This window comes from Chelon labrosus (assembly GCF_963514085.1).
Source record: "Chelon labrosus genome assembly, chromosome: 17".
Lineage (NCBI taxonomy): Eukaryota > Metazoa > Chordata > Actinopteri > Mugiliformes > Mugilidae > Chelon > Chelon labrosus.
In genome coordinates this window covers 11,572,972-11,586,186 of record NC_140350.1, presented here as the reverse complement: position 1 = coordinate 11,586,186, position 13,215 = coordinate 11,572,972, and the positions used below count along the sequence as shown (strand labels likewise).

The 13,215-nt window shown below is 41.4% G+C and overlaps 1 protein-coding gene across 1 annotated transcript; it reads left to right on the top strand.

Annotated features, from left to right (window-relative positions):
- sytl2a (synaptotagmin-like 2a) lies at window positions 1-12,734 on the top strand. The gene is made up of 18 exons (XM_084564793.1): window positions 1-133; window positions 1,646-1,990; window positions 2,074-2,228; window positions 3,052-3,175; window positions 3,829-3,898; window positions 3,993-4,083; window positions 5,980-7,734; window positions 8,004-8,105; window positions 8,253-8,315; window positions 8,434-8,513; window positions 8,634-8,738; window positions 8,879-9,045; window positions 9,146-9,248; window positions 9,617-9,778; window positions 9,862-9,958; window positions 10,056-10,161; window positions 11,155-11,360; window positions 12,232-12,734. The coding sequence occupies exons 2-18, from the start codon at window positions 1,890-1,892 to the stop codon at window positions 12,366-12,368; spliced, it is 3,624 nt and encodes a 1,207-aa protein (XP_084420919.1). The 5' UTR covers window positions 1-133; window positions 1,646-1,889; the 3' UTR covers window positions 12,369-12,734.
- The last annotated feature ends 481 nt before the right edge of the window (window positions 12,735-13,215 follow it).

Below are 13,215 nucleotides of genomic sequence, written 5' to 3'. Positions count from 1 at the left end.
GAAGCACGGCAACGTGGAGGCAGATCTCCCAGACACTCTCTCCTGCCTCCGCAGGTCTGCAGCTCCTCCCAACTGGTGCAGGCTTGTTTCCAGCTGTAGTTAGTTTCCACTCAGCCAGGAGCAACGGCAAGAGGTGAGCTGAACGCTTTCTGACTTTTTACACTCGTGAAATACGGATTTGTTTTTGGTTTGCTGTTGCAGTGTCGCTCTAACTCGGGATCATGAACTGGAGTGTGAGCGCGGTTTGGAAGTGATACTTTGTGATGAATCCTAGCTGATATGTTCGTCTGCATGAAACTGCACTTGTAAACTGTTGGACCATCAGTTTTATGTTAGCATGGTTGCTTAACCGTCAGTTACCCGGTTCTGTGTTATCCTTCATAATGCAGCTGAAATCAGCTCCACAGTTAATTGTGTCAAACTGCACCAGACTGCTTGGACAGAAATGTTCTGTTTGCATGTCATGTGAACATATTGAGAGTCAGATCTGAGGAAACAAACACTTACATAATATTTTAACAACGACCACTGAGCTGTGAAAGCTGCTGGAGATCAACAGGCTTCAGCGGTTGAGCTTTGACTCTTTATTCAGTTGTTACAGCTTCTTCTGTTAGAGATAAACATTTGTTTTCTCTATCTTTCTTTTTACTTTAGAGAAGGAGAGAAGTTAGTTCATGACTCTGCTGGATGTCACCAGAGGACATGTTCCTCTCTTTAATACCGGCCCTGTCTTGACCCTGCCCTATGTTCATCATCATGTAAAGAACTTTATCCATGCAGTCGTGAGAAACTTTTAGCCGCATTCTTGTGTGAATAGTTGTATGCAAATGTTGTTTTATTATTTGATCTTTTACAGTGGAAATGTACCAGGTTAAATCTTCAGTTATCTCAAGGAAGCTGTGGCAGTGAAAAAAAAAGTGAGTCAACTCACAGCTATCACAACAAGGAAACAAGTCAAGTGTTTCAGCTCGACTTTCGCCTTTAATGAAACTGGACATGCAGCATTCTTTTATTCTGCAGATAGACATTTCCCATTAAGGTGAACGTGAATTTCAACATTGTTCTTTTTTTAAAACAAAGCACTCTGTGTTTGCCACAACTGTCATACCAATGCCACCCAGGGCCTTGGACTCGAGCACAAGACGCCTTTATAGCTGTCCCAACTTGAATCGTGATTAAACTGCAGGAGTCAACCCCAGTGCAAAAATATTTCCGAAACAGCCAGCAATGAGTCAGCTCTTTTTGATGTGAGGAAACCGGGACATTGTTGGAACTTGTAGCCAAAGAGTTTGTCTCCTCAGTTAAAAGGCTCATGTCAAGGCAAAGGACCATCCGTGTTGTGTCGAGCCGCTACGGTGGCTTGAATATCAAACCATTGTCTGTTCCTCTGGACTCAAACAGCATGTGTCTGTACATGTTTTAGTGTCTCACACAGGCGGATGAGAAAGACAGATTTCAGATTTAACGAGGTGAATTCTGAAAAACTGAAAACGGTATGTTGTCGCTAGCTGTCTGGAAAAACATTAAACTCAGTTGTTGGTAATCAGTCCAATATCTACCAACTGTTTTGGTACCAAACGAACTTCATTTTGTAAATGTCAGATAACAAAATAACATGCTTACTCTTGTTTTTTTTTTTGTTTAGGTGCAAACTGATGAAGAAAAGACCAAATGGCTGCAGAAAACTACTGCGTTTGAAGGAAAGCATGTCCAAAACAGCTGTCCTGACACATTTTTATTTATTTTTTAATATATACCATAGATAATTTGCAAATATTCGTGTAACATCAGCGACGTGACTTGGAAGGGTAAAGCAAGAACTCCGTAAAGTGGTAGTCATGTCCAGCGACTAGACTCAAACTCAGGTTCAGCAAGGGTCAGAAGTCGCCATGATCGACTTAAGTTTCTTGACTGAGGAGGAGCAGGAGACTATCCGGGCTGTGCTGAAAAGAGATGCCGAGCTGAAGAAGGCCGAGGAGCTCCGCGTAGAGTGAGTATCTCCTGCACGTTTCAACGCTCACGGACAAGACTGTGCAGAGAAAAGAGCTCAAGTGTCTGTGTGTCTGCGCTCAGGTACCTGCAGAAGACGGTGAGCAACAAAAACAAGCTGAAGTACCTGACGGGAGAATGGTTCTACGAGACCAAGCAGCGTCGCCATCAGGATCGCATCCATGGCTCCGACCTCATCCGGGCCTCCATGAGACAAACCAACAAACCGCTGACTATACGTGAGTCTGCTACATGTCTCATTGCTTCTCCATCTCAGGGACATAATAAGTGTAATGACTTAAATTGCAAGGTCTCTGCATGCATGCTCTCACCTGATGAATCAGCAGATCCAGGGCAAAGTCCCAGCTACAACTGCTTCAACCACCTTCACATCATCTGTCACAGCTTGGCAGAAAAGGCAGAATTAAACCGTTAGATAAGCCAACCCTTCTCAGCAACTAAGGCCACTCATTGCAGAGGGGCCACAGTCAATCACTAGTGGGGACAGTGGGGAAGAGGCTACAGAAGTTGTCCAGGCGACACTCTGGACAGTTCCCACACAAGGCTGACGCGTGGAGACGGACAGCCATTTACGGCGTCTGACAATTTAGGCTTATTAATCGACCTGAGCCGTCACTCTGCTTCATACATGCAGTGATTCAGTGTCTTGTGACGTGTCTAACTTTGTGCGCACGGAATAGTTTTCACACTTGTCTTGTCATTTCATTCCCTGTTATCCCCATGAAAGATCAACAAAGGAAGTTCTAGACACAAATGTTTGATCAGTGTCAAGAACGGGGTTTCAAAGAGATCATTACACCAGTGAGCACTGCCTCTCCAGAGGTTCATGACACATGAATAGGAACTACTGTATTTTTTAACAAACAATGAAGTTTTTATGCTAATGTGTTAGAGCACCATACAGCATTATTGTCAGTTTTATTTATGACCCGTTTTGTGATGGGAGACCTATCGTTACATCTGGTTAATATGAATGTAAACAGTGTGTTGTACAGTGGACAGGTCAACTTTTTCTAACAGTGGCTGTGTTGTGTGCCGCAGTGGAGCTTTCCCAGATATTGCCTGAGAAGCCCAGTTTTGTCTGCAGCGCAAATAAAGAAGTGTTTGTCCCACCTGTGCTCTCTGGACTAGTTCAGGAGCCCTCCGCACACTTCACCGGTGATGGGTAAGTGTAGCCCAAGCAGGAAGCAGTCGCCTAGAAGCAGAAATCAGACATTCAGTATTGTTACAGGTGATTATTATTAGTATTAATAATTTTTAAATCATCTTCCAGCTTATTGAATTTCTTTCCTGGCCTGCCGCTTTACTAATTCCAAACCCCGTACACATTTAGAAAACAGTAACTCCACATTGCGCAGCCAAAACAACATCACATGCTGCTCTACTACAGCAGATTACTTGGGTGTAACTGATAGGGGGCTGGCTTGTGCAGAGTTGAGGGATAATTGGCACTGAAGGTCTTAGTAATCTTCTCACAAGGTCCGGTCTCACATGTTCATGTTTCCCAGTGTTTCTGAGAAGCAACCACATACGTACGTATATCTGTGTATCTATATATACAGTCATACCCTCTACTTTTAGTTGCATAAAATTTGGCCTGCCTTTTCTTAAAGGCAATCAAGTTTACAGTTGTAATTATTTGTCCTGCAACACTTTAAATATGAACTTATTATTTCACTGACTATTGATTAAACTGTGCACGAGTGGAGGGCAGTGTGATGCACTCCCGACGAGCACTTTTCAAGACTAAAAAGGTTTGGGTTAGTCCAATCTTCAGAAATGATTAACATATCATGTGATTGTTGTTCATTCTAACAGGTATCAGAACCAGAACCCTTATGAAACCCAACAAGATACTCCAAACCCATTTCTACAGTCACCTACAAAGGTAGGACCCTGTCTGGTGAAACAGTACATACAAATACCAATTCCAGTGCCATGTTGCATCTGTTGCATTTGAATTTTTACCTCCTCTGTTGAAGCAGAGAAAAAACCCATTCAACACTGAGCTTGTTCTTGGAGACAATCTCATATTGTATGGAGCAACGGCTCAAACCCGGACGCCAAAAGCGGGTGAGTTAGCATAGAACAATCAGATTATTCTATTGGAAATATGCATTAAGTGTAAGTGGATCACTGTATTGTAACCTAATGAATGTACCATGTGTTATGTTTTGAACTGAGGGAACTTGTGAGCTCGGTGTACAATTGTGAAAGCAGTTACAAACAAATGTAAGTCTGGTTCTTGCAGTCTGTTCGACGTCCAGGTGTTTGGGTCCTTTGCGTCTCGGCTGTTTAATCCTTTCCAGCATGTTAGCATGAGCAGCGGTTGCATGGCAGGTGGAAGCTTTGGACTAGCTTGTCATTTCTAACACATATTATTATCTGAATGTATTTCATCTTGTGGTGTTAAAATTCTAGAGAAGACGTTTTTACCACAGTGGTAAGAAGGTGATAACTTGAACCACCATATTTCCGTGCTGGGCCTCAGCAGTGAACATACTTGTTTAAAAGCCGGTTGATTTCTTGCACTGATGCCAGAACCATCAGTCTTTTTTTTCCTTCTTTTAAATGCTGTGAAATGAGCCGGTGAACTGGGACTACAGATTTTCTCAGGCATTGTCAAAGGGGAAGGGAGATCCTGAATACCTGAATCTGTGACTAGCTAGAGGATTACACAGAAATACATTCCAAACCCCTAATCCGTACTGCATGACTTGTCGCTGCTGGAAATATTTTACTGCTGTGAAAACAATGTTTCTGTGTGAGAAATTATAAGAAGGAAACAGCCAACACAAATAAGGACAGTTAAGACAAGGCACAACAGATCATTTGGTTACCTTATACTAATTCCTTCTGAAATTTTAAACCATTGTTGTTACACGTTCAACAGTTCTTGAAATATATATATAGACCCTGACATTGAAGACATATGGGCAAACTTTAATATTCTAAAAACAGTACAACAACAGTACAAGCTGTAGATTATGTACAAGCCCTCATGTGAAAGCATAGTTGAAGTAGCAAAGCATGTCCCAAATTGCTCAAAGTTTACAATGTTTGACAACTGTTACATGGAACAATTCACAAAAGTAATTACCATACAGAGAGTTTTCAATAAGAAACCCTTATACAGTGGTAGAAGACAGTATTCAAAATGTTAGTTAGCTAAAAATAAGAAAACGGACAAAATATTATCTGCAAAACATACTTCAAGTATCAAAGTAAATGTCATTCCGCAGTAAGTGTCCTCTATGAGTGGTATATTAGTTTATCACTTGGCAGTACCATTGCTGGTATAGAGAGGAATTTATTGGACCAAAGTCAATTGGATTCACAAGAAGAAGAACTGAGTTGTAAATTTGAGGCTGACGTCCAAGATCAAGAAGCCGGCCGACACCAGGCCTTGGCTGGTAGGAGTTTTATTCTAAACCAGTGAGACAACTAAACAGCCCGTCAGCAAGTCAAACTAACAAACATCGATATCTACGCGTTTTCTTGCATGAAGAAAATTGTGCTTTGCTGCCCATGGAGATCAGTGGATAAGAACTCTAAAGAAAAATATATTTGTATTAGTGAGCTTTACTGCAACTTGCTTTTGTATCATTGGTGTCCATCATAAACGTTTTATTTGTATCAGTATCGTCCATAGTTGTCCCAAGTGTCCGTACCATACCATATGTTGGACTTTGGTATATTATGTCACTGTGAAATGAAGTGTGACAGTGCTAATCCCAAAGTATACAAGTGGCTTTAAAGAGCAACTTTGACAATCTGCTTATTCTATGGAGATAATGTCCTATTAATGTAGTAATACTCAGTATAGTATTAGAACATTACAGTGTAGTGCAACTTTTGGTGCATTTTTGTGAAAATCATGTGTCCCACTTCATTTGACAGTGATAAAAAAAAAATATTTAGTGGGCAAAATGCACATGATTGATCTGATGGTGCTTGCTGTCTTTGCAGGTGTCCCTCAGCAGAACATACGTAAACATATTCACTCAGAGACAGAGCCTGAAGAGGACCAAGGCTTTCAGATAAAGTCCATAGACAGGACAGCTGGACACAACATCTTAGTTACCAAGCCATCCTCCAATGCTCAGGTGCAGAGTCCACAAAAAAACCAACAAAATATACCTAAGCAGAAGGAATCAGGCAACACACAGGATCTCTCCAAAGGTGCTGTAGACAGAACCTCAGACAAACTCACAGGACCGCACAACACTCAGTTCAGAGAAACAGAAAACTCTGCAGATGCAGGTATGCAGCAAAAGGTAAAAGAAGTCAGAGCTGCTCAACCTTCAGAAAGACTATCCACCCTGAAATCCTTCTGGGAGAGAGAAAACAGCAAATATATATATAGTATAGAAGAGGAAAAGCCCGAAGATATCGCCAAGACAGAAGTAGAAGCTTCACGTGACCGTGTGACTAACCGTGATGTGAAGACCATATACTACAGCCTTTTACCGCATATGGAAACAGAAATGATAGAGGAGCACAGTCGTGGTGTGTCCCAAGGAAATCCTTTTTCACCACCGACTGATCGCGACCGCTTAGTAGATTTAACAAAAGGCGATGGCACGTATAGAGCAGATCCAGTCGTTATCTACGATGAGACAGAAGAAGTTCTGACAAGTTCAGTAACAAATTTACATAGTTCAGAGCCACGGACTGCAAATCCCTCCGGTGCTTTTATTGCCATAAAGCAAGAGAAGCATATCCCAAGTCCCTCTCCCAGGAAGTCCAGCTCTACTGATCAAGAAGCAGAGTCAACCAAGGAAACCTCTAGCAGCCCAGTCCCTGACCTGAAAGCTTCCACAAATAACAGAAAGACATCTGAAGGAGAAGCACAAACATCTCCCTACAGAACCAAGGCTAATGAAGAAGTGATAGACGGGGCCTTTGTCAATCATGTTCAAGATGGGGCACATCTGAAGAACTCTGGTTCAACTCCAGATGAACAGTCAATGTGTCTTCAAAATCCATTCAAAGCTGCTACTGAGTATCAAGAAAGATCCGTTAGTCCAAGTAGACCTCAACCTCCAAGATCAAAAGACGAGGATGACAAAGCCAGGAGAAGTCCATCCAAGACCTGCCATCCCAAGGTCCTACCTCGGGAATCCTCCAGTGCTAAGGCATCCATGCTGGAAGGCTCCCCCTTGAAAACCTTTCCGATAGACATCAGCCCCGGAGCTAAAGTCACCGAAGAACAACAAGGGAAGCCAACACCAGTGGCGAGACAAAGGAAAAGTCCCTCGCATGCAGCAAAGCAAACAGTGCTCACAGACACTAACCCCAGCACAGACCTCTCCTCCTCTCCTCCACCTTTACATTCAGAGGACAGATTGACTCAATCTAGTCATGTAACTACAAAACAGAGTAATACAAACTCACCAACTTCCCCAGGATCCAAAACACCTTCTGAAAAGGAGTTGGGGAGCTATACACGCCTCGCCAGAGCAGTCATCCCTCAGGATCATCAGCACTATCTCGGGCCCCAGGAGAGGGCCCACATTCCTCCTTTTCACCAAGAAAAAGCTGATACTGCAGAGAAAGAGAGACAACAAAGTACCGCCAGAGACTTTTCAGAAAACCAGATGGACGGTCCCACTGAGAGGTATCTTCCCAGAATTGCTTCTCCGATTATGGAAAGCAAAGACAAAAACTCCAGTGGAGATGCAACAACCGAGGCTTGGTCTTTGTCTCGGGCGAGTTCAGGCAGTGAGTTTTTGAATGGTCTCTCCATTGATATGGAGGATTTCAACTGATTTAACTTTTGTGTTTTCTCTACAAGGGTATTTTCAGTATACAAACCTGTAGAACAAATGTTTTGATTGTGTACTACTTTTAACTAATGTCCTTCAAGACGTTCTTTTTGATTTGACATATAGGAGTTGCTATATGGTTTGTAAGATGAAGCTACCAATTTACTTAGTATACCAGAGACTTGAGTCTATTTTCCAGGACAGATCTTGTGACATTTGTGACAGGTTATGATGAGAGTTCGAATCCTGTCATGTCGGCTCTGAGACGCTTATCTTCAAGGCGCATGTCATCGTCCAAAAGTTATGAAAATCTCACCTCAGATGCAAGTAAGAGAAGTGCTTACACTTCTGATATGTAATATAAATCTATATATATATTTTTTTTTTGGGATACATTTAAAGTCCTAATATTTTATGGGCTGTATAACTTTGGTTTGTAGCAGAACACTGTCTCATGGTGAAATTTCTTTTCAGGAGAACAGAAAATCCGAAATTACTCAAAAGAACAAATGAATCCGTTTGGAAGTGTGAATGATGGTAAACATGCAGTTTTCACCTTGTACACATAAATCTGCGTTCAACTGGCATTAATTATTATTAAAAATAATATGGTGATTGTTATTGCAAGAGATTAAATGTGATATCTACCTTCCAGTTTCTTCACTACCACCCTCAGCCTCTGCTGTCACGAAAATGAAATCCTGTGTGTCTGTGCCAGTCCTTCAGCAGGAGGAGGTAAATCCCTCTGAACTGACCAATCATTAAACTCACAGCCCAGTTATTTCTTCTTTTTACTGGCATTTATATTTTTAAGTGTCACCAATGCTTTTCTTCTTTTCTCGTTGGTCTTATCAGACAGACAGCGATGGCACCTTTGAGACCAACTTGGGACGTAGAAGAAACACTGGCAGTTCCATGTCTAACTTAAGTATATCCTCAGGAATGGCCTCTATGTCGTCTGTATGTCCACATCTATTTCTCTTGATAATAAATAGCTCTATTATGGCGGAAAGTTGAATGTTTACTACAAGATTATGTAACCAAATGAGTCCAAACTCTTAACCTTTGTCACTTTACATTAACACTTCAAATCTGTGCAGATCAGCGGCAGCATGAGCAGCATCTACCCCGCAGACTTTGGTGCCATCGTCCAGGGCAGCATTCAGTTTGCTGTCAACTACATCCAGAAGCTGGGAGAGTTTCAAATGTTTGTGGTGCTCTGCAGGGATCTGGCTGTGGCCGACACCAAGAAGAGCCGCTCCGACCCGTAAGCGCTCGCTGCAAACTCAATGATAAAAATGACAAAGAGATGATATTTGTGGTATAAAGGTTGGAGAAAAAAAAGATAATCTGCTGGGATTTTACAGGTATGTGAAATGTTATCTTGTTCCTGACAAAACAAAGTTGGGAAAGAGAAAAACCACAGTGAAAAAGAAGACGTTAAACCCCATCTACAATGAAATACTCGGGGTAAGAATTTCATATTTTTTACATCTACTCTATATTTTATATGAGGACGTTGGTTGCCAGCGGTGACATGTAACTAAGATGTATTCAAGCGTTGCACTTAAGTACAAATTTGAGCATTTCACCGTCATCCTGTTCTTTGTTTGAAAAAAACATTATGAAGGACTCACTATAAGTCACTATGAATTAATTTTCAGAATCTTTACAAACCAAGCCACCAATGATTTAATCAAGAACTGAATTGAATATTCACATTTACTCATTTTATGTTATATTTAAAAAGTCAGAATGTAAATGCAAGATTTTACCAGGTGGTATTTGAACTTTTACTGAAGGACCACCTCCATGACTGTGTTCTTCTCATTTCACAGTTTAAAATCGATATAAAGACGTTGAAAACTCAAACTTTGAACGTCGCTGTGTGGCACAATGATACCTTTGGGCGGAACGTCTTCCTGGGGGAGGTGAACCTGAATTTTTCCGAGTGGGATTTCAGCAACGGACAGATAAATGAATATACATTGAAACCAAGGGTAAAACCTTCATTTCTTTTCAAGTATTCCTTGTGTATTGTGGCAGTTGTTGGACATTTATTCACCTCAGCTTAACCCCTCAGGTCCCGGCACCAATCGCAGCGCTGTCTTCTTCGAGTCTGACGGACAACAGAGGACAGATGAGAGTCGCCTTGAGATTCCTGCCACAAACATCCCACAGTTAGCCCATGACTCTTTGCTATACATTTAAATGTTGTACGTTCCTTTTTTGGCTTTATCATTGGTATCACTTATTGTGGTCTAAATGCCTTCACAGGTAGCAGAACATCTAGGACGGAGACTGGTGAGGTGCAGATTTGGGTGAAAGACTGCAAGAATCTTCCTCCAGTCAGAGGAATCATTATCGACCCGTTCGTGAAGTGGTAAGAAACCTGACAATTATCTGGTCAATGGCTGCAGAGACACAATGTGTTCTCTTTTAAAGGACCAGTGTGTAGGACTTAGTGACATCTAGTGGTGACATTGCTACCAAATAAATACCTCTTCCTGACCCCTCCGAGTTTGTAGGACAGCCTATGGAGGTCGTCTCCCCAGTGTATAAATACAAAAGGCTTTCTCCAGAGTCAGTGTATTGCAGAAAAAAGGTGGCACAACATGGACCCCCTCCTTACGTAGATATGAAGGGCTCATTTGAACCCAATGAATACACAACAACTCATAGATAAGCTACAGGTGCATATACATTAGTGAAATCATAATTGTGAGTGCTATATTCCATTTTTTTGCAAACGAATCCCTCTATGCTTACCTTGTGAGGTGACTAGACTGTTGCAAGGATTATAAGATCACAAGGTCACATGACAATCCATCATGCCAGGCTTCCAGCTGTGCACATGTGGCTGATCCACACAAGCTGCTGGCTGTGCGGCCAGGTTTTAGGTGTGATGGCGGTCACCCCTAAGAGTGCCTTTTATTTTGTGACTTGCAAAGACAGCAAATAATTGTTCACCGACATGCTAACTACGTATAGTTGCTGGCTAGCGTACCAAGCTCCTCAGACTACGCCCTGTTGTGTTTAGCTGACAGATGGCTTGTCCACTCACCTGCCAAGTTGTTTGTTTCTTGTCCTTTCTATGTATTGTATTTCTGTCACTAAAGACAAATGAACAAAGCAACAGCTAACACTGCAGTTAGTTTTCAATTCACCAGAAATTAAAAATGATAACCAGCAGATATTTAGATTATTAACTATCTAATTAAACATTTATGTAATCTGAACAAAACAACATATTGGAATAAACTACTGATTTTTTTTGTACAGACCAAACAAAAGCTGAAGATCATTAACTAAGGACAATAATGATTAGTTGCAGGTTGATGTATTTAGTCTTGATCAGACTGTGTTTCCGTCCCAGCACTGTGCTTCCTGACATAAGCCGGAAAAGCAGACAGAAGACACGGGTGGTGAAGAAGACCGCCAACCCCATGTTCAACCACACCATGGTCTATGATGGCTTCCGGGCAGAGGACCTCAGAGAGGCCTGTGTGGAGATCACGGTGTGGGATCACGATCGACTAAAGAACCACTACATCGGCGGTCTGAGGCTCGGGCTAGGGACAGGTGAGATTCCAAAATGCTCATCTCTTTTCAGCAAGCTTAGACTTATAGTATCAATGTTCTTTATGCTGCATATGAGTTTGATCTCATTTGCTTCATGGGAAGTGTGATCTGATCGTAGACCAATTTATTCAGTGCAGAAAAATTACAATAAAAAGCCACGACAGAAGATACAAAATTGCAGAATACAGCAACGTGTTAATGTATTTAAATCCAATAAAAACTGCAACAGCTAGAATAGCGATAATACAAAGTGCTGATCTGTTCAGACTGTATTTAAAAAGTCTCTTCAGTATAAACACTGACAGCTGCCTGGCATCCAAAATGTTCAGTCTCAGAAATATTTATCACACCGCTAAACGGTGGTGATGACTTTCCATGATGCAGACTGACAAAAACTGTGTCAGTTGTGGTTCAGTATGTGTCAATCCTTGTTCTCACTTCTACAGCTGTTAGTGTGGAATAGTATCGGGAATGGGACAAGAGCCTGCGTGGAAGCTGTGAACCTCAGAGGCCGAGACTTGTAGGCGAGAGTGCACCACAAACAAAGCATCTTTTTAGGTCCCCGTGAAAACTATTGGGCCAGGGTGCAGTGTGGGTGTGTGGATGGTAGTCTAAATGAGGCGTATGTATCTTTGCCTTGGGCCTCCCGTAACCAAGGAATGTCACAAACCTGTGGTATAATGTGTGATATGCTTTTGGTTATGCTGTCCAGAAAACGAACACATGTGATATATCTAAATATTTGTGTCTTCTTGGTTGTTTTCTGTCTGTACACTCTAAGACACAGATTGTGTCACAGCACCATGTGCCTTTGGGTCTGCTTCACCATCCATCCTGTTAATCGTGTTGTTTCTGTGCTTGTCTTTTGCAGGGAAGAGCTACGGAGTGGAAGTGGTTTGGATGGATTCAACGTCAGATGAAGTCCACTTGTGGCAGAGGATGTTACAGTCTGATGGAGAATGGGTGGAGGATGTTTTACCTTTGAGAATGTTTATGATGGCAAGGTGAAACTGTCTAGACTTTATGGTACTTTGGACGGATGCAGCTCCCTCGGTGAACCATGTTTATCGATTTGTTTAACCGATGATTCTTTTATTTGTATGGTCAAACTGCATATTCAGCTTGCCATCTCAAATCTCTTAGGATTATACAAAATGATGCAGAAGTACAATCTAAATTATAAAACATGAATATCGGTTTGATCTGGAATTGATCTGATATTGATTTGAGCCCTAATCATTTGTATATTGTGTAATGTGATTAGACTTCTATCTTCAATGAACAGGATGTTTATGTGACACTATGTGCATCAGGCCTTATCTCAGTAAACCAGACTATAGGAACACACTTGAATTATTAAACTATTCTATGATACCTGTCTATTCCTGTCGTCCTTCGTCCAATTAAAAGTCTCTGTCATAGTACTTATGTTTATTTGTGAATATCTACATGCGTCGCATCTTTTAATGATGACTGTATAATCTATTTATCCAGGTGTATTTTCTATTGTCTACTGAATTCACTTCAAGAGAAAGTCCTCTCTGGCAACAACTCATTTTGGTCGTACCATCTTTCCTGACCATCAGAGTTCACCACTGGGTCACACAGTCCTTAGTCTTGAAGCTCGACTGCAACTCTTTGACGATAACCACCAGTAACAACCACAGAGAGACTAAACCCAATTTTGGACTGTTTTGGGAAACATTATTCTCTTTGTTTGTCCAACATGGCCATTAATTAATTTCAATGTCAAAATCTAATTGTCATACACAGTATATTACAACAAGAACAAAGCATTTTATTTACGTATACTTGCAATTTTAACCTCTAAATAATGATTTAGGGTTTCTACTAT

Bases quoted from the DNA above. Each gene is read 5' to 3' on its own strand.
- sytl2a (XM_084564793.1), top strand. From the start codon at position 1,890: ATGATCGACTTAAGTTTCTTGACTGAGGAGGAGCAGGAGACTATCCGG. The intron at 3,176-3,828 runs GTAAGTGTAGCC...TCATTCTAACAG, and splicing joins GCACACTTCACCGGTGATGG to GTATCAGAACCAGAACCCTT. The intron at 9,046-9,145 runs GTAAGCGCTCGC...GGGATTTTACAG, and splicing joins AAGAAGAGCCGCTCCGACCC to GTATGTGAAATGTTATCTTG.